At 48.0% G+C, this 21903-nt stretch overlaps 1 protein-coding gene and 1 long non-coding RNA gene across 3 annotated transcripts in view; one reads left to right on the plus strand and one right to left on the minus strand.

Annotated features, from left to right (window-relative positions):
* Window positions 1-21903, minus strand: part of SEC14L5 (SEC14 like lipid binding 5) — a 792673-nt gene that overhangs the window by 748425 nt on the left and 22345 nt on the right. For both annotated transcript variants that reach the window (XM_078664277.1, XM_078664278.1), the window contains exon 2: window positions 10996-11071. In XM_078664277.1, the coding sequence (XP_078520403.1) occupies window positions 10996-11058 (63 nt within the window). In that variant the 5' untranslated portion in view covers window positions 11059-11071. The remainder of the gene's footprint in view (window positions 1-10995; window positions 11072-21903) is intronic.
* Window positions 1-21903, plus strand: part of LOC144785307 (uncharacterized) — an 81290-nt gene that overhangs the window by 9656 nt on the left and 49731 nt on the right. The gene's annotated exons all lie outside the window — the stretch shown is intronic.

The raw sequence follows: 21903 nt of genomic DNA on the forward strand, positions 1-21903 counted from the left end.
TAGTCCATGAGGAACTGTTTTTACAGCTTAAAAGTTTTTTAGCCCGAAAACCAAAGAACCCACTAACCAACCCGTCTTCAAAGCAGCCACCTGGTACGGCACTTACTGTCGCCTGGCATATAGAACCTCAGCGTCAGCAATTAGGTCAAAGGATAGGGTTGCAATACGCAAGGCCAGGGCAGAATACAAGATAGTGCAATATTGTGCCAAAAGGGATTGGGACGAACAGCACTAGGGGGAACTGCTCGAAGCTTCTTCGGGGAGAAATATGATTGTGTTTTGGCATTTGGTGAGGTGGGGTAGTGGGGCTCCCAATAAGGTCCCTCAGAATTCTGTGGAGCCCGATTGGTGGGTCTCTCATTTTAGAACTCACTTTGCATGTGCAGGCATTATGCATGATTTTCATGATTTTCATGATATGCCACCTCCCGCTTCCAACTTACATTTCACTACAAAGGAGGTGGAAAATGCACTTCAGCTAGTACCAAGAGACAGGGCGCCAGGGCCTGATTGCATCCCCGCTCATCTGTTCCTTCACAATTTACCCAATTGGGCATCATACCTTCAGCTCCAAGTGAATGCTATAGCCAGTGGAGCATCTATGCCCGGTACTTGGGCAGGAGCAGAAATTCTTCCCATTTTTAAAAAAGGGGACCACACTTTACCAGAGAACTATAGGCCCAAAAGCCTTATCGATTGTATACAAAAAGTATCGGCAAGGTTGGTACTAAGTAGGATTCAGACCTGGATGGAGGAATGCAACATCCTGTCTCGCCTCCAGGCGGGGTTTCGGTCATGTACTAGCACCATCGACCAGGTGTTCAGGTTTATCCTTATTTACTGGCGTACCGTAGTCCTAGGGGGAGGCACCATCTATGTAGCCTTCGTTGACTTAAAGTCGGCCTTTGACCTTGTTCCCCGAACTAAGATGTGGCGCACTTCTTTAAAGCTAGGTATGCCGTTAGATATTCTGGCACTTCTGGTCAAATTACATGATGCTAACTACGCGCAGGTGAGATGGGATCCGCAGGGAAGTACCACTCAAAAGTTTCCTGTAGAGAAGGGGGTTAGACAGGGGTGTGTTCTAGCACCCACCCTCTTGTCTCTATACATTAATGGGGTGGTGAAGTATTTTAAGAACTTCCCTACTGATGCGCCGTCATTAGCTGGGCACAGGATTCTGTTACTTATGTTTGCAGACGACACCCTCATCCTCTCCAAGACAAGAAAGGGCCTTCAACATGCCCTTTCTAGATTTGAGAGGTTCTGTGAGGACCATGAACTAATTGTTAAAGTGGATAAAACAAAGTATATGGTCCTGCACAAACATAGGAATTTTGTGGGTAGTGTCGAAATGAAGGGAGGTAAACTGGAACAAACTGAGATTTTTTCCTATTTGGGGGTAACCATTGATAAAAAATTGAGCTGGAAGCCCCAAATAGAGTTGCTCACAGTTAAGCACGCACAATTGTCGGGTGCATTGCTTAAGGAGCAGATCCATTGGATGAGAGGGGCGTCACTCCGTTGAAGACCGGATTCGGGTTTTTTTTTTTAAAGCTTCTTTCTGTTTTCTTTCTCTCCTCTTCCCATTGGCTGGAATTTTACATTCCAGCCAATGTGAAGAGGAGAGAACGAAAACCACGCCCCCGAATCCGAAAATGTCGGGGCTTTTCGGAAGCCATTTCTACTGGACCGCGGCCGGAAGAAGTAGAGAAGCTGCCGAATCCTCCGGTGAGTGCTCGCTTTTCTTGCCTCATTCTTCCCCTCGTTGTGCTCACTTTGCTGCCCCCTCGTTGTGCTTGCTTTCCTGCCCCCTCGTTGTGCTCGCTTTCCTGCCCCTCTTGCTCCCGACGGCCTGAAGGAATGCCTGACCCGTCCACCCTGCGGTATAGCGGTCCGCCCTGTGAAGCGTGCCACCGCCACAGCTGCACGTCGGATTTATGGGCCATGGGTAGGATTTTTGAACAAGAGCTCCGGGTTTATGGAGGGATTTGTGGAGCCCGGGCCTGCTGCTGACTGACTCTCTCTTTGTCCCTCAGTAATGGTCCCTGCGGGCACTGATTGTGCGTGCTGAATCCAAACTCGGCCGGGGCACCCCTGCCCGTCTGTGGTGGCACATTTGCTGCTCATCTTGAGTGAGGGTTACATGCATGATCCGTGCTGCTGCCCCCGCCCTCCCCCCGCTGCCCCTCGCTGCTCCTCCCCCCCGCTGCTCCTATGTGGCCTTACACGCGCCTCCTCCGCTTCACTCTCCTTCATCTTTCATTTGAGTGTCATGTTTGCACCGCCTAGTTCCTTCCATGCCACCCCATTACCCTCCTTGTCTCCCCCTTCCCCCTACTCGTTACCCGTTCACGTTGCATTTCTGCCACTTCTCCTCTTCACCCTTTCTCAGGACAGCAACTTTTAACTGCCTTGGGGCATGGGGAGAGGAACTCACCGACTGAGTTCTTGATTGGGGAGGCGTGGGGTGATGGCAGAAATGAGACATGACTGTATTCCTTTATTGGTTGTGAAGCGTCACTATAGTAACAGGGAAGCTTCAGACCTCTAGCACGAAGCCAAAGGTGAAAAGGAATTCCTTTGGCGATGATAACCAGTGTATAGACCACACCTGTGTTGGAGACGAAGCTCTTCAGCATATTGCAGTGGTTCCTGAGGTCAGTCTCCAGGTGAAGAGGCCGATCAGGGATGCTTCAGATCTCTAGCAGGAGGCCAAAGAATGAAAGGGCACCAGTGTAAAGACCACCGGGCAAAGAGGCAGCAGGAGAGTTCCAAAGCATGGTGTTTTGAAGATGCATAGGTCTCAGGTCAAGCCATATGGGTCTAGCTGGGTGGACCAACACACCATCAAGGGAGGTCTACCTTAGGTGGCACAAGCACATCAGTTTCCCAAGGTAGGATGTAACATCACCCTACAATGCCTTGTTGTTTGTGCTTGCTCTCCTGCCCCCTCGTTGGTTGTACTTGCTCTCCTGCTCCCTCGTTGGTTGTGCTTGCTCTCCTGCCCCCTCGTTGGTTGTGCTTGCTTTCCTGCACCCGTTCCCTCGTTGTGAGCGTTTTTTCTGGCCTCTGTTGCCTGTGTGTGGCTCTGTGTGTGGCTCTGTGTGTGGCTCTGTGTGTGGCTCTGTGTGTGGCTCTGTGTGTGGCTGTGTGTGTGGGGCTCTGTGTGTGGGGCTCTGTGTGTGGGGCTCTGTGTGTGGGGCTCTCTATGTGGGGCTCTGTGTGTGGGGCTCTGTGTGTGGGGCACAGTGTGTGTGTGCGGGGCTCTGTGTGTGTGGGGGGGCTCTGTGTGTGTGTTGGGGGCTCTGTCTGTGTGTATGGGGCTCTGTGTGTGTGTGTTGGGCTCTGTGTGGCTCTGTCTGTGTGTGTGGCTCTGTCTGTCTCTGTGTGTGTGGCTCTGTCTGTCTGTGTGTGTGTGGCTCTGTCTGTCTGTGTGTGTGTGGCTCTGTCTGTGTGGCTCTGTGGGTAGCTTTTTTTGTAGGTGGCTCTGTGTGTGTGTGGGTGGCTCTGTGTGTGTGTGGGTGGCTGTGTGTGTGTGGGGGTGGCTCTGTGTGTGTGTGTGGGTAGCTCTGTGTGAATGACTCTGTGTGGGCGGCTCTGTATGTGTGTGTGGGTGGCTTTGTGTGTGTGGCTCTGTGTGGGTGCAAATGCAATAGGTCTCGCATTTGCGAGCGATTAAGCTATTGGCATTGTAAATGACAATGCCATTTATTTATGTTTTAAAAACAAAAACATAAATAAAAATAATGTCATGAGCAATGCCAATAGCTCTAACTTTAAGAATGCCGAAACCATTGCATTGTAAATGCTTGTTTTTAATGCAGCCCGTTTTCCATAAAGTAAAACGGAATGCATTTAAAAAAGAAAAATGAAACTTTTTTGTTTCATTTTTGAAGGGCAGGCAGTAGTCCCTGGAACCACTGCCCACTCTTAACCGCATGCGTGCTGCGGTCATTTTTGCGCTGTGCGGCTTTTTTCGATTTACCGCGTTACATGACGATCTGAGCTCGTCATGAGCATGCGAGCGGCGCAACTCATGACGAGCTCAGCTCGTCATGAGCATGGAAGGGGTTAAAAAATATTTACGCACCCATTCACAAAGGGGAAGGGGTCCCCTGGGGACCCCATCCCGTTTGCGAGTGGTTTACCATCTACTTGAAGTAGGTGGTAAACTGCGAGTGCTTTGCGGCAGCAACTGTGGTTGCAAAACAACGGTTCATGGAATGGTGACTCGCTATTAGGAAGGGACGCCCCTTCCTAATAGCGAGAGTCGCAAATGCTACTTTCTGAGTCAGTGACTCGCAAAATAGCATTTGTACATGCCTGCAACCTATTTTGCGGACGCAAACGGGGCGATCTCCTGTTTGCGGTCGCATAAAAGGGTTGTACATCTGGCCCGGTAAGTGTTGCCCCTTTAGGGTCCAACATCTTCCTTGAGTACATTTATATTAGAGTGGGAATAGTACATGTAACCCTTATAGTGTACACAACCTGCCCTGAGATAAGTTTTATTGCAGTAGGAATGGTTTATGTTGTTTCTTCAGTGTCCAGCATCTTCCGTCGTGAGTTAAGTTACATTGGAGATGGGAACAATTGTGTCCTCTACCTTTTGTCATAAGATTGAAAATTATATAAGTAGCAAATTGAGTTTGCACACCTCATAAGCAGATGGGAGGGTTGTATAAATGAGTTTCACAGCACAACTGTTTGGTACTATTACTTTTTCCCTGGTTCCGTTGGGCAAACAGGGTTGTCCTTGTGATGTTTAGATGTAAATACACTGCCTCAACAGAGGCTCAGCAGAAGACAAATCTTCAGAAGCAAACCCAATATTCATATTAATTTTAGCCAGAATCTCATGAAATAATTTGATGTCAATATATTTCCATTTCATATCAGGTGGAGGGAACAACCTCGTTTTCCTCTTCACTATCAGAAGAGAATTCCCACACTTCCCTAGATTCATACTTTTTAGGATGCTACATCCCAGCTAAAGGCCCCAAATGGACTCTCCAGTCTTTCTCATCGAGTCCTTGTCATCATGCTCCCTAGATCTCCTAGAAGGAGAAATTGAACTTGAACGGGAGTAGAATAATAGGAAGACTCCTGCATATGTCATGCCTTTTTATAGTGTTTGCACATATTGCAGACCAAAGCAACCACCTCACTCCAAATCAACCTACTGTCAGCAAACTCTTTAAATCTATTTACAAAAAAGCACCCACCCTGAAAATGAAACATCACGCATGTATAAGTCACTTAAAACATCACATATGTTCAGAGAGAAGGCACTGAATCCTTGTGCACGTTTAGAAATTGAAAGCAACACATGCGCGAATAAATAGTAACGTTTCCTATGCTCCGAATAAGGGGCCCGATTCACAGAATGAACTTAAGACTAAATCCTAAACTTACTACTATTTGGTATTCACAGAATGCACTTACTACTTTCGGGATTCACAGAGTGAACTTACTACTTTCGGGATTCACAGAATAAACTTACTACTTTCGGTATTCACAGAATAGATTTAAGACTACTAACTCTAAGTCCGAACTTGGGCCGGAAATTCCAGCCCGGAGGCGGGGCTTCCGGCTTGGGGGCGGGGCTTGCGGCCCGAAGGCGGAGCTTGCGGCCCAGAGGCGGAGCTTGCGGCTTGGAGGCGGAGCTTCCGGCTCGGAGGTGGGGACTTTAGCCATGTGGGGGTGTGGCTAAAGGGAAGAAGGTTTCCACTTCTAAGATCAGTTGATCGATGTGTTTGGCGTCTGCCTGGCCAATAAGTCTGTGGGTGTGCCTCATCCGACCCGGATGCAGGGTCGTTCAACACGTTCTGTGTCCTCTTCCTGGGGCGAGGCGGCAGGGGTCTCTATCCAGGAGATTTGTAGATCGGCCATCTGGAAGTCCCATCATACGATTGTACGACATTATCGACTTGATGTTTTACATGCATCTGCTGACAGTTTTTCTGTTAGCGTTCTGAACGCTGCTGTTCGTTGATCATCTGTTTGATTAAAGTTTTGCACTTTTTGCATGGAACCCTGGTATCCTGCATTTTTTCTTCCTGGTTCTCTGCTTGTGAGTTTCTCACATTGTAAGGACTGGGACAAGGAGGACCCATGAGGGGGTAGTGTCTTGTTACTTACCGGTAATCTTCATTACCCAGATTAGGGTCCTCCTCGTCCCAGTCCTCTCCCTCCTTCCCTTCCACTGTGTTTGTGTCTGGGACTTGTTGATAACTGGCATGGTGGTGGGTGGGAGGGGTTTATGTGACCTTTAGCTTTTGGTGTCTAGGTGTTTTGATTGGCTGGGTGGAGGCACGAAGGCCTCACGTTGTAAGGACTGGGTCGAGGAGGACCCTAATCGGGGTAATGAAGATTACCGGTAAGTAACAAGACATTTCTAAGGAGACCTTCTGGGTCAATTTATAATTGCCCGAATGTTGCCCACCCTCTGAGTTACTGATGCGCCCCCATGTCAGTAAGTCTGGGGGTGCCATCTTACGGCCCTCTCTATATGAGGGTCTTACTTGTTTAATCCATCTCAGCACATAAGAGTGTACAACATGTCTGTCACACTACTTATAACGAAAATCTAATCATAGGTACAAAAGTGCTAAGAACGAAAGCTAAACCAGGATCTGCACACCACTTACTAAAACAGTAGAGGAAAAAGACAACGACCAAGTGTTAGAAATAACAATAGCATCAAATATGATACTATGAAACTAGGGAATGTCAAGAAACACGAAGATAAAAAGCACAATGGTTGTCATTTCGTCTAACTGAGGAGGTAAAGTCTCCGGACTTTGGGCTTCACCTCCCTCCCAATTTTGTTTGTTTCTGGTAACAAAGAGACATGATGGTCAGTGGTTCGGTTACTGCCTTCTTTGGCACATTGTTGTCTACACAGTTGCCACCAACACTTTGCTGATGGCAAGCATGCATTTCTTTTTAGCAGGGGTTGCCACCAACACTTTGCTGATGGCAAGCATGCATTTCTTTTTAGCAGTGGTTTTACTTTGTAGATATATTTAGTGAACAGCAAACAAAAAAGAAAATACCTCAGTGGTACTTCATAATCTGTTTATTTACATTGGCATGCTTACAAATTTAGATTGTAAAGCCAGAAAATATTTTATATAAAGTGCAGTATAAAACCTGTGGAATGCTTTTGCCTTCTGTTCTGTGGTGTTTTCTTATTCACAAGCAAGAGTGTCACAAGAGCACTTTTCAAAATGCAGCCTCCTCACAGGCAAAGAAGGCAAATGGATGTTGCCAAGAAGTGCCCGACGCATTCCGCGGAGGCCCCCAGAGCAGCTGATTATGGTAAACGAAGCTGTCTGTAAGAGGCCTTCCCTCGTCGTGGAATCGCCTCCCTGGAGTTTCTGCAGCTCCCAGGAACTGTTCTGCACCCAGCAGAGCATTGAAAAGAGTGGCATTTAGAGTTCATGTCCCAGTGCGTCTTACCAGATATGTAGCCTGTTTTGAGTGAAAGCTCAACCTGTCTCGCCACGACTGAGACCATTGGGTTCAAAAGGTAGTGCATACTCCGACCAATTGTGTGGCCCTATTCTGTGCCCTTGTTGGGTCGCCTCGTATATTCATTCTCCAATGTGTCTCAATTGCCCGCTTTGCATTAACTGTGTCGGTGTGTGTATATTTTATGACAAAAAGGAGCACCGCCATTCATATGCTGCGGTCTTTCCTCCTTGTCTCCAGCTTCACCTTGGTATCGAGCAGGTGCTCAAATCCCACAAATACAGTAACAGATGCGCAGTGCACCGGGGCTCAGGACCGCCCATCCTCTGCCTGCCACGGCCACCATCAACCATGCCTATTCTCCAGGACCAGGGCTTTAATGGGCCGGGTCCCTCCGGGTCTCAGACCCGCTCGTATTTACAAAGGGGCATCAGAACAGGTCCCTACCAGGCCCTATATTCATAAACTTGACCTTATTGACAAAAACCATGGTCAACATCTTAACAATGAATGTAATAACAATTAAGGTCATCCATGTCAGCGATTTGGTCCCTTTTTATATTTCACGGTTGAATTAATCGTGCATGCACTAACGGTGTTTGCCTTTTCCAGGATGTTGTGTTTCTGTATTTTTTTCACTGCAGTATAATACATACAACCTGTATAGTGCTTACTTTAAACTCTATGAAGCGGTGGCTGAAAGCAGTGCGAGTTTCTCAAGGTGCCTTTTAGTGGGTTAAGAGGTCTTCCGAATACATGACCATCCAATGCTTTGATCCTCTGCACGGAGCAGTGGATCCAGAATACATGGCCATCCAATGCTTGCCCTCTCTGCACGGAGAAGTGGATCCAGAATACATGACCATCCAATGCTTGCCCTCTCTACACAGAGCAGTGGATCCAGAATACATGACCATCCAATGCTTTGAGCCTCTGCATGGAGCAGTGGATCCAGAATACATGACCATCCAATGCTTTGATCCTCTGCTCTGCATGGAGCAGTGGATCCAGAATACATGACCATCCAATGCTTTGATCCTCTGCACGGAGCAGAGGATCCAGAATACATTACCATCCAATGCTTGCCCTCTCTGCACGGAGCAGTGGATCCAGAATACATGACCATCCAATGCTTGCCCTCTCTGCACGGAGCAGTGGATCCAGAATACATGACAATTCAATGCTTGCCCTCTCTGCACGGAGCAGTGGATCCAGAATACATGACCATTCAATGCTTGCCCTCTCTGCACGGAGCAGTGGATCCAGAATACATGACCATTCAATGCTTGCCCTCTCTGCACAGAGCAGTGGATCCAGAATACATGACCATCCAATGCTTTGATCCTCTGCATGGAGCAGTGGATCCAGAATACATTACCATCCAATGCTTGCCCTCTCTGCACGGAGCAGTGGATCCAGAATACATGACCTTCCAATGCTTGCCCTCTCTGCACGGAGCAGTGGATCCAGAATACATGACCATCCAATGCTTGCCCTCTCTGCACGGAGCAGTGGATCCAGAATACATGACAATTCAATGCTTGCCCTCACTGCACGGAGCAGTGGATCCAGAATACATGACCATTCAATGCTTGCCCTCTCTGCACAGAGCAGTGGATCCAGAATACATGACCATCCAATGCTTTGATCCTCTGCACGGAGCAGTGGATCCAGAATACATTACCATCCAATGCTTGCCCTCTCTGCACGGAGCAGTGGATCCAGAATACATGACCATCCAATGCTTGCCCTCTCTGCACGGAGCAGTGGGTCCAGAATACATGACCATCCAATGCTTGCCCTCTCTGCACGGAGCAGTGGATCCAGAATACATGACCATCCAATGCTTGCCCTCTCTGCACGGAGCAGTGGATCCAGAATACATGACCATCCAATGCTTGCCCTCTCTGCACGGAGCAGTGGATCCAGAATACATGACAATTCAATGCTTGCCCTCTCTGCACGGAGCAGTGGATCCAGAATACATGACCATTCAATGCTTGCCCTCTCTGCACGGAGCAGTGGATCCAGAATACATGACCATTAAATGCTTGCCCTCTCTGCACGGAGCAGTGGATCCAGAATACATTACCATCCAATGCTTGCCCTCTCTGAACGGAGCAGTGGATCCAGAATACAAGACCATCCAATGCTTGCCCTCTCTGCACGGAGCAGTGGATCCAGAATACATGACCATCCAATGCTTGCCCTCTCTGCACGGAGCAGTGGATCCAGAATACATGACCATTCAATGCTTGCCCTCTCTGCACAGAGCAGTGGATCCAGAATACATGACCATCCAATGCTTTGATCCTCTGCATGGAGCAGTGGATCCAGAATACATTACCATCCAATGCTTGCCCTCTCTGCACGGAGCAGTGGATCCAGAATACAGGACCATCCAATACTTGCCCTCTCTGCACGGAGCAGTGGATCCAAAATACATGACCATTCAATGCTTGCCCTCTCTGCACGGAGCAGTGGATCCAGAATACATGACCATTCAATGCTTGCCCTCTCTGCACAGAGCAGTGGATCAAGAATACATGACCATGTAATGCTTGCCCTCTCTGCACAGAGCAGTGGATCCAGAATACATGACCATCCAATGCTTGCCCTCTCCGCACAGAGCAGTGGATCCAGCTCCAGTAGTGCTTCTGTGCAAATGCACGCGAAGGTAGTACACAGTTGTCAAAATATTGACACGGGGTAAGAAAGTAAAAGAAAATGCAGTGCTTACATGTGAGTGGTCGTTGTGTGTGTCGGGTTGGTGAAGTAAAGGAGTTGTGAAGAAGTGTATGCAGGAGAAAGTGAAAAGGGAGTGATGAAGAAAGATGAGGTGTAAATATGCAGCTGGACGAGATGTGAAGTGAAAATGAGTGTACATTTCAAACATCCGGTGAACATAGCGGGAGTGATTGATACACTCTGAAGACCACCTACCCCTCCCACAGGGCTCGGTGATGTTTAATGCACAATCTCACAATTTTAGATTTGTAACATGTTCAGTATTTTCAACAGAATCATTGTTGTTACCTATTTATCTTACACAGCTAACAACCCTAGACGAAGCTAATAGTTCTGGTTGGTTTTAGGTGTATGTCACTTGTGTTATATGTGTGGATGCAATAATAGAAAGCTCAGAGAGGTACAATAATATTGGTCTAGTGGAACACTCTAGGATTCACACCAATGTAGTTAACATGTTTATGTCATGCACATAATTGTATAGGTCACACCCCTTTTCCAGACCCCATCCTTTGTTCATCCCACTTAAAGCCCTGGCCAGGTCTGCCTTATTACTCCCAATATGATGCCATTGGATAAACCGGCCAGTAGTGGCATCATCACTGGACACAGGCCTGTGAACAATGTCCACGCGATCGGCTCATCCCCCTGCCTGCTCATCGTTCACCACAGACTCCACGTGGCCTTCTTCACCTCTATCTCGCGCACTCACCACAGCTCTGTCTACTCCGGGCATTCTGAATGGAAACGAATGTTGATTTCACTTACCGCCATGACGAGCTCGAAGGGATGCTTGTACACCCGCATCGGGGACTGGTACTTTTGCACCATGTTCAGCCAGCCCCTGCGAAGAAGCAATGGAAAGGTACGTGAGAGAACGCGCCACCTGGGCTGCAGCGCTACGCAAACTCCGCCCTATAAATCACACCACATGGTGCACTACCTGATAGAGTGCGTGCGGTGTGAGAATGAGCGATCATCACACTTGTAACTTGCAGCTTCTGCTGAAGCTCTCTGTTATTGGCCGAGCCGAGTTCCAAGTTCCATGACGGCTAGTCACACAAGCTGGAAAACGGGCCGAGGTACCCACTACCAACCCACCGGTTCGGTGACGGGGTTTCTCAAAACAGTACAACTGAAAAGCACCAGGTTCTTTTGTAACACTTTAAACCACCAGAAGTATATGCCAAAGACGAAATAGCGACGATGGCATAAAGATAAAATAGCACAGCGGAGAAGACAACAGTACAACGCAAGGCAGTAATAGTAAATTATCTTACACACAAAGCACTGTCGAAAGTCTTTCAGAACAGCGCAGACATCACTATTGTTGTGTACTTCTTTGAAGAGGGGGTATCCTTGAGAGCACCAGTGCGTGCGTGCTACTGCCGCGTGAGATGTTTAATTAGCTGTGAGGCTCTTCCTTGGATAATCCCCTAGGGGGCACCAGGAGGAGGTGTCGGCACGACTGACGCACTATAAGGCTCACTGAGAGGCCACGGCGGACTCCCACGGGGCAGGATGCAGGAAGCCGTATTGGAAAATGCAGAGTCCCAAGCCATCTAGGGCTGTACAGACCCCTCCCACCAACAGGCTGGTGCCAGCAGCCAGTATCTCCCTCCCAGCTAGAGCAGTTTCATTTTTAATCACACTTATACATCACAGGCTTTGAATGACAATGTGCAATTAGCACTTTGGATATACATTGTAGTTTAATAATATTCATAAAATATGGAGTTTCAATGTATTCCTGAGATGTTCCACAGTAGAGTAGTATGAACATGTAATGCGTGCACACTAATGTTTAAGATGTATTATGAAAAAGTACTTCTTGTTCATTCCTATATCTATGCTTTAAAATGTAACATGCAGTCATATTTACTCCTGCTTTTATTCCACATAATATTCAAGTATGTGTACTAATTATAAATGTGCAGGCACCTATATTCAAATGTTATGTGCACACTAACTACTTTGCTAAACTGGCATGACCAAGGGCTTGAAGATTCTGAATTTCATTCAGCATTTAACTTTCACAAGAGTATTGTTCTGCTTAAATTTTCTCTCCTTTGCAGTTGTGATACAAGGCTTCTGTAGCGAGAGTAGGGCATTGTTTGTTCGCAGTGATAGTAAGGTACAAGAGGAATTTCTTGGCAAGAAAAAGAGTGTGTTAACGAGGCGAGAGACTAGTTCTCATGACAGAGAAGGGACATACATTCAAGGACAATCGAACGTGCTTAATCAAGAGTGTGGGAGAAGAGCTGAATGTTGCTAAATTCTACCTAGGACGATGGAAAGAACTGAGAAAATGATGATATTGGTTACCTTAAATACTTTTTGTGATAATAGATGTATTGTTAGTTTGAGGGCAGAGACGTTTAGGTTTTTATGAGGTTCAGAGTTTTTATGCAATTTCTCTCACTGTGTTGCTTTATGCTATACTTTTAGGCTTGGAGTACTTTTACGAAAGACTCCATCATACTGACACCTGTTTCTTGCTTTCTGTAGTTGTTGGACTTGGCCCCCTTCTGGCAGGTTTACCACTAAACTTTTTGCTTTTTATTTATGACCCAGTGGTAGTGATTTCTGGTCTTTGCGCACTTTAGCACTGTGGCGCAGTGTAAAGTACGTGCACTCTCTGAGTGCGTGTGTGAGAATGGCCTGCCCTCCCATAGGAATGCAAGGGGAATGTATGTGTCCATGTTAGTTCCTAATGCGTGGGGAGTGCAGGCTCGAGTTTGGTATGTGCGGACTCGTGTGATTAAATGCTGCGCAATGATGTATGCGGCATGATTGTGTCTAGTGTGGAAGTGCCACTTCTAGAAGTTGGCATATTTGTGTAAATTGTGTCTGGCGTGTGATTGGCTGGAGCTGGCTGGTGAGCCTGGCTCCCGGAGTGTGGATGGGTCTGCCCCGGTGGTGAGTGTGGAGATTAGCATGCTGATGGCTGGGGAAGAGTGCACCTGGGACCTGAATAGGGCTGGGCTTTCCCCACACAATGCTGGCCCCGCCCCCTGTGGTGCGTACTAATGTCCCTAGCCATGCCAGTGAATAGAGTGAGGGGCTGAGCAAATCAAGAGTGCTCACAAACCAGCTGCGACTGGTTTTTCCCCTCACCCTGAAGCCAGACAAAGGATTTATCAGTATAAAAGGGGGCTGTGTCCCCTTACAAATGTTCTTCTTTTACTGATCCTACTTGAGGGGGACTGCTGCTGCTGAGCGCCAGGAGTAACCGCCACTTGGGACTGCCTTCCTGCCTGGAGGTCCCAGTGAGCTGGCCCCTCGGCCCAGCCTTGCCCCCCCCCCTGCCTTGCTGCATTCCATGGAGGACATTTGGCTGGACCTTTATTGATACTCTAGCGCCTTGGAGCGCTTTACTTTCACCTCTGGCGCTGGGAGCGCTTTATGTTGCCTCTAAGCGCCTGGGAGCGCTGTTGATTGCCTTTAGCGCTTGGGAGTGCTTTATTTTGCACCTATAGTGCTTGGGAGCGCTTTATTGCCCACCAGTGCCGGGGAGCGCTTGCCATCCCAAGCGAGTGCCCACCTCGCATTTGTGCCGCTCATGGCATAAGTTAGCTAGCGGGTGCCCAGCCCGCTTTATATTGAAAGCAAAGTGGGAGCCTACCCCTCGTATGGCCCCGTTTATTATTTAACTTGAGCGACCCTACCCCTCGGTTGATTTACCCCCCCAGCTGCCTGCAGTGCCTGGACGGGCCGCCGCGCTGCCCGTGACGACCCGGAAGTTCTGGGGCCAGGACCGGAAGTCCCGCCCTCGCAGGGCAGCACGAGCAAGGCAGAGGCGGCTGAAGGTGCAGGCGGGGCTCCGTTGTGGGAAGGAGAGCCCCGTGCTGCCCACAGAAGAAGCAGGAAGCCGGAAGCAGCCTGCCGTGTCCTGCTTGGGGCTCCCGAGTGAAGGGAGAGCCCCGGGGAGAGAGAGAAGTTCGGCCGCAAGAGCCGCAAGGCCCCCGTGCTGTGAAGAGAGCCCCGCAGCCAAGGGAGAGGAAGCCCCCGTGCCAAGTACCGGTGAGTGAGGCCCAGGGCTGTACTAGAGAGAAGGGGGGCATCGGGGCACATTGCCGGTGCCCGCCCCCCTCCTTCCGCAGTGTTGCTAAGCCCACGAGGGCTTCAGGGCACTCTGCTGTCCTCGAGTCCCCAGAGGGGGGGACTCCACCTACCAAGGCACCATTTGTTCTTGTTGCCCCGAGAGGCTCAAAGCGCTACATCTGATTTCCGTGCCCACGAGAGGCTCAAGGCGCCATTTGTTCTTGAGTCCCCAGAGGGGGGGAATCCACCTATCAGGGGGCAATTTGTTTGCTCGGAGCCCACGAGAGGTTCAAGAAGGCCCTATTGGTTTAGAGCCCAGAGAGGCTCAGGGGGCACCTTTCCTAGTTGGTAGAGCGGCCCCAGAAGGCAGCGGGCCGCTCCCACCTGGCCCCACATTGTGTTAGAGCCACGAGGGCTCCAGGGGCATACCTTGTTCAGAGCCACGGAGGCTCTAGGGGGCATTTCCTTTGTTCAGAGCCTGTGAGGCTCCCCCGTTTGCCCCATCATTGTTGCTACAGCTGCCCAGCACTAAGTGGGCAGCTGCTATTTTTAGGCCCCCCTGACGTTGGGACACAGGGCGTCCTAGCCCCAGAGAGGTCAGTTGGCCTGGGGACGGAATATGGGTTTATGCTTATGTGATTTCTGCGAAATTGTTCTTTGCTGCACCTCTGAATGTGTTCTTAATGCGTCATGTGCTTTTCCTTACACCGCTGAATGTATGTTTTATGCATCATGTGTTTCCTTCCCTACACCTCTGAATGTTGTGATACATCATGTGTAATGTTCCTATGCTTATACCCCTAATTGTATGGTGATACTTAGGTTGTTGTTTTCTCCTAGTACAGGTGTTACTAGTGATGTCCTGGTTCCCTGTGTAATATTCTCCTAAGGTGGTTAGGGTTGCGTAGGTGGTACTTACCCGTTACCAGTAGTTACTGGTTGTGTGCTCTATTTTCTATTTTTGTGCTAAAGTGATTATTCTATGTTCTACCAAGTGCTAGTTCTCAAAGTGTTTATTCTTGACAGTGGCGCCCGTGGCCCTGTCCCATGTACCTTATCCCCTGTAAATTCTGCCCGTGCCTATGGCACATTGTAAAGTGTGTATTTATTATCTAATGTGTTTTGTACAATACAAAGGCTATTTTTACATATAACCTTGTGTGGAGTTTCCTCTGTGGTGGTCCTTGGGTGTTGTTACTGGGTGCACACGCAAACGCTTAACTCACATTGCCTCCGGGTTTGGCCTTACTGCTCGTGTCACGTTACCAAGGGGGTGAGCAGGGGTTATCTTGGTGTGTAACTCCCTTGCCCTGACATGGAAGTTGTGGTCTCTGACTGACTTTGGCACAAGCCCTGGCCAGCCAGGGATCCCATTTCTAACAGTAGTTGATCGGGGTTTCCCGCAAGTTAGTATAGAGTAGGGTAGACTAGATTTGATTAAAAACTAACGACCAGGCAGGAAGATCGAATTCTGCAAATAAACTTTTAGATTTAGTTTCTCATCTTTTATATCGCAGCCGACCAAACAGTCATTGCCCACTGAAGGAGAGTTGAACCACTCCTCCACGGACCTGCAGACCCGCCCCATCCTGCAAAGCTGTCACAGCAAGAGCACAAAATAAAATGATAATAACATTACGTTATCACTTTATTTTTTTCTGCTTCAAGGCAGTGGGGCGACACTCCTCCCTCTTAGCAGAGGAGCCGCCCCTGGTTCTTGATGTGCTTCCTGTTGTTTTGACTGCATCTCATCAGGAGATTTGGACTCATTCTTGTGATATTATATTTCTATAATATGGTTTTGAGACTCATCTAAATCAGTTTGTTTCTGAGCCTAATAAAATCCTTTAACTTTCTCCAGTAGTCCTAGTTTATTGTGTGACTAATTGGTTACACTGTTATTGAGCTATGTCATGCTTGTTTGCTCCTCTCAAGCAACGGACAAAGGTCCACTGACGAAGGGAAGAAAATCTACATGATTAGAGCATTCTCAGATGGTAGCATAACAAGGGTGGTTCCGAACTTGATGGATCAGTGAAGTTCCAGTGGTTCGGAAGAGAGTAGCGGATGCAGTGGAGGTGTGAGGATTAATAGGGTTGTGTGCTGCAGTGCTTTATACATACTTTGCGGGTTCTATGACAGTGGTGTGAAGTCTTGCGGAGCTGTTCGAGTGTTGTGTGAGTGTAGGGTTAAGTTGCAGTTGTTATCAGGTCTGAGGTGACCTAAGATCCCGGGATGATGTTTAAAGTGTAGAAGACACCGTATTGTGATTGTCTGCTAGAGGTTTGTGGGGTTTATCGTGAGACATCGTTGATGGCCCAGTTGAGATAAGGACCTTATTTCTATGCATCAAGGAAAGTCCCCATTCTGTTGAAATGTTGTTTATTAGAACACGTACACAGTACCTGAAGAATAGCTGCCTTACTAGGTATGAATAAGCCATTTTGGTGGCAGAGAACATCACGTTAAAAATGTTGTGCTGTCCTGAACCCTGCTACACTGCTGCCTTTTCCTGATTGTGATGTTGATCCTGATAAAGTAGAATATGACTGTCTCGATGTTACTGAGTTGTGCACCAAACCAAGACCAGATATGCAAGATGAACCGCTACCTGAATCTGACTTTGTGCTTTTTGTGGTTGGCTCGTGTTTGCGAGACCAAGGGGGAACTCTGAGAGCTGCTTAAGCAGTCTGTACTGTCATCGGAGTAGTGGAAGATGCCTGATTACCTGGAGTATTACCACTCAGGTCGCTGAATTGATTGCTCTTACTAGAGCATGCTAAGCTTCAGATCAACAGAAGGTGTTGACTTTCACCAATAGTCAGTACGGATTTGGTGTGGTGCATGACTTCGGAGATTATGGCCTCAAAGGGAGTTCATGACTTCGTCAGGTTCCCCCATTCGTAATGGAGAACAAGTACGAAAACTGTTGGAAGCTTTGCAGATACATGTACAGATTGCGGTCGTAAAATGTTCTGCACATTGCAGGGGAGATGATTATGTGACTGTTGGCAACATGTATGTCAATTAGATTGCAAAATTCTGTGCTCATAACGCTTTCACTTTCAATGGAGAGTATGTAGAGAGCAGATGAAACCAATCACAACCTCTTGCTAACAGTTGCCAATATGTGGGAAGAAGGTAAAAGGCTGCAAGAAGAAGTAACAGAGGCTGAACTGCAGGGCTGGCTAAAAGTAGGTTATTTAAAAAGAGATGATGGAATTTGTGTTTCAGGAGATGGAAGACCTGTGTTGCCTAACCATTTGCAACCGACTGACTGAGGAATATGGTCCTGCTTTTGCAATCAAGCTGCAATCAAGCTGCACTCGGAAATCACACGGGCATTGGAGGAGGAAGGAGGAGGAGGGAGGAAGGAGGAGGGAGTCTCCCCGCTGGAACAGAACCTTCCTTCTACCACTGCGCTGTGTTGAGCCTCGGAATCCGTAAGCGGCAGAGGGGTAGAGCGGTAGAGCAGTAGAGCTCCGGCAGGCTCCTGCTCCTGCTCCCCCTGCGACCGCCGAAGCTGTGGCCCTCAAGCACAGCAGGCTCAAAGGTTAGCGGGACATGGGGTTACAGCTAACCAGGGCTAAGCCTCTTGTTGTCTTTGTCGCAACTTCGGAGGGCCAGGTGCACAGCTCTCTCCCTGCTCTCTGTCTGCCCGGCTAGCACCCTCCAGCGCAGCAGGAGCCGCGAGCACCCTTCATCGCGGCAGGAACCTCGAGAGTCAACGTGGCAGCCCCCACTAGGCTTCCTTCATCACAGTGAGTGTCTCGAAGCCGGAGCTGCGTGAAGCCTCGGTTGAGAGCCAAAACATCTCTCGGGGGCAGAAGCCGCAAAAAGTACATCTAAGTGGCCAGAGCTGCCACTATAGCCACTACAGCCACGACAGTCAATACAGCCTCCATTATAGCTTCCTGAACACGGCAGAAGCCTCATTTCAATGGCATTTCAATGGCAATTCAATGTCAACCATGGCAGTCGCCATTAGAATTATTCTTTAAACGCGGATGACGCCGATAACCAATCTCCACTCTGGCAGGAACCACCAAAAATTTTCCACTTAACACGGCTGGAGGCACAGTCGAGCAATGTGGAGCGGAGTGGCAGCAGCAAAGCAACGGAGACCAGCAGTTCTCCCAACAGCGTTTTCTCCATCTTCTCTGCTGCAGAATCACCCGGCAACTTTGCCCCACGTGCCCCCGCTTGCCCTCCATTTTACATCTCCTGGTGCACACTACCGGACACAGAGCAGCTGTGGTGAGAGTGCCAGAGCAGGGGCAGGAGGCAGGGGGTAGGGGCAGACACTAGGTCTAGGAGCAGAGCTGAGTCCTGCCTGGTGGCCACAGGCGGAAAACAGGCCGAATAGTGACTGACCAGGGGCATACAAGTTCAATTATTACGGCAACACGCCTCTTAAATACGACGTTACATTAGGAAGGTGCTGGATAAGATGAATAAGCACCGCAGAGGGAGTACCCGAAACCCCAGACAGGAAACTAGCCAAATCAGCCAAACAGCCAACAGCTCCAACCTATTACCAATTTCAACCAATATCAACCAAATTAAGCAACCAAGGAAACACAAAATACAAAACAATATTAAATAATATCAAGTAATCAATCTCCTGTGGCAAGCAAGCAAGCAAGGAAGCAAACAAAGCAAAACAAGCAAATAGTTGAGCCAACAACCGAGTACATCAACATATAACCCCACAACGAATCAAGTTCGAATCATCTGGAGGTCAGTTACAATAGTAGCCCCTCAAGAGCGCTATGAGGTCAGGGAAAGTCTGGAAAGCAACAGCCAGCGCCCCTGTAAGACAACACAGGACCAGCAAGCACAACGTTTTAAATACTACAAACAATTTGCTGCTGGCACAGGAGGTGTCCCCATCAGAAGACCTGATTTGTGAAGGGGTTGACTCAGGAACCAGCAGAACAGAAACAAAGGGTCACCAACCAAACATGTACACATCTTCTCCTTTCTGAAAGAACCCGGCTCATTCCTAAGTACCTCAAATAGTAACCTTAAGGGGCTCCCGTCGCCCATGCAGCCCGAGGGGAGTGTCCAAAACCCTGCCACAGGAGGCGGAGATAGTGAAAAAAGTGAAAAAGCTGAAAATGTAGACAAGACATAACGAGACATGAGAGAGGCATGAGGGTTGGCTGGGGGCAAGTGCAAGGAAATGGGATGGAGGGCTTGGACAACAGCGTTTGGAAATCACACACCCTCAAGGGAAGCCCTGCACAAACCAAAATGCCCGGCAACGGTGAAAGCGGGGAGACTCACAAAACTAATAACTGCACCACTAACGAAAGGGGCTACCTGCTTGAGCCAAGGATGGCAATTCTGACAAACTTGCAGCCATCAATTGCTGCATCAGGGGCTGAGCAAAGCAATCAAGAACTCACCATCAACAGAAAAACAGACCTATCCAGTATTGATGAGCCACAAACTCTAAGAAGGCCATCAACAGAGGTCCCTAATGTGTTGGATCAAGCAAGATCAAACTCAGGAGTCAACATCAGCATCCCGGCTGCGGTTACCGCCGCAGACCAGGTCGTAGTCCGGGTGAATCAAACAGATTACGACCAAGCGGGAGATGGCAGAGAGCTAGGAAAAGCACTGAAAAGAGAGCATAAAGATGAAGCAGAATTGACAAAAGAAATTGAAACAACAGAGTTAAAGCAGGAGTACAACCAAACGGAAACGCTCAAAATAGAAAGTACCTCCCAGCTTACAACAGAGGAGTGGGAGAGGCTACTAGCATCATACTCCCCAGTTATCACTCAGGAGGATGACATCGAACAAGACATCAAACAGGAACCCGATACGATCTCAAATACAGAAGAGAACTTAAAAAGTTCAGAAATACTGTGGCCTTCCTTGCTAAACACGTTACAGTTATTAATAAAGGCTATGTAGTACCATTCGGACAAAATGGATATGCAATTATCCCTCCTAAATTTCCTAGCCATACATGTAGCCAAAATCAATAACAAGCTGGCAGACATGAATGGTGTGATCAAGAGGGTCCAAGCAGAAACAAAAATAGAGCAGCCGAGCTGCGCCTGCTACTCAATTGTGGACAAACTCACAACAATTCCACAATTATTGGGGGGCATCCTGTCGGATTCAATAAAGACAACTGATAATGCAAGAGAAGTTAACTCAGAAATTGTGAACAAACCAACAAAATTGCATGATAGCCAGCTAAGAGAACAGCTAGGCATCACAAATCCACAGAATATAGCAAACAAGCTCAGCAGCCTAAGCGTAGGGGGTGAGGTAATCAGCCCAAGCCGCCCGGAAGAGAGTAAAATTAAAAACAAAATCTACGCCGCAATTGCAGGGAAAGCCTAAAAGATGCCCGCTGAAAAACAACAAAGGGAAGGTCCTGCGCAAGCAAACATACAGCCCTGCCACATGCAGGGGAAACGGGGGAAGGTCATAGAAACTAACATTCATCAAAACCCCCATAGCCAAAGCATAGGGAATAGAAGCACGAAAAAACCCAGAGAACAAAATAAAAGAGGGCGAAAACAAAAAAGGAAAGGGAGAAAAAAGATGGGTAACATAAAAGAATTCTTCAAAGCGGAAAACTCGACCACAGAAGAAGAAGATGAAGCAGAAACAGACAGGCCAACTGTGACTATAAGAACACCACCGGCCAAGGAGATGGTACGAACCATATAAAGGAAGAATTCTAATCACTCAAGTAAAGGTATAAACACCAAGCATCAAACAGAAATCATTCAGCGAAAAATCAAATTCAACGACGGACTAAAGACGGTGGTCAGTACTGATCCCCCAAAAACCCAGAGGGCGGGACTGTCGGAAGATGGAACCAAGGGAGTTCACTGAAACAGGGACCCACACCAGCAGATGACATGGAGGAACGAGATGCGCAGGTAGAAGAGCCAATACCCGGCATGAGATCTGATTGCACACAGGCTAATCTGGTTATAGAAGACCTCAAACAACGGGACGACAGGCAGGAGGGCGCCAAAAAAGGCATAATCCTGTTAATTCCTGAATACAAGTCAAGAGGCAAAGGGGACATCCTCAATCGAGGCAACATTTTACCCCTACTATCGACTATCAGTAACTTGACTGACATTAGTTGGAATTACCTAGAAGCGGTGGAGTTTGCTCATTACAATCACATGTCAGACCATGAGGTCGCTAAAACAACATGGGTGAGGAAGGAAATAGTAATGAGAATCATGGAAATGGAAACATGCATTCAAGCATGGGGGATATGCCTAAAAAGACAGGAAAAAATAGGGTATCCTGAACCAATATGCCTGGCTTACAACGAGAGAGACGGAAATAGCTCTCAAATCAAACAAAAACCATTGAAAATGGAAAGTGTCCTGAAGGGGGCCAGAAGCTCATCAGCCTCAAGGTTGGACACTAACTCACAGACCAACAGGCAAGCGCAAGGGTCACTTGGACAAGATGACTGGAATTGGATAGCAAGGACCATTAACACAAGGGCCTTGAAGACATGACAAAACACTCAACCAAATACCGCAACAGAACAACAATTAAGAATATGGTCCTGGAACATAAACGGTCTAGGGAACAAAGCTGATGACATTCAGCTTCTACTTTATCTCAAAAAATTTG

This window comes from Lissotriton helveticus, chromosome 10, assembly GCF_964261635.1.
Source record: "Lissotriton helveticus chromosome 10, aLisHel1.1, whole genome shotgun sequence".
Classification (NCBI taxonomy): Eukaryota; Metazoa; Chordata; class Amphibia; order Caudata; family Salamandridae; genus Lissotriton; species Lissotriton helveticus.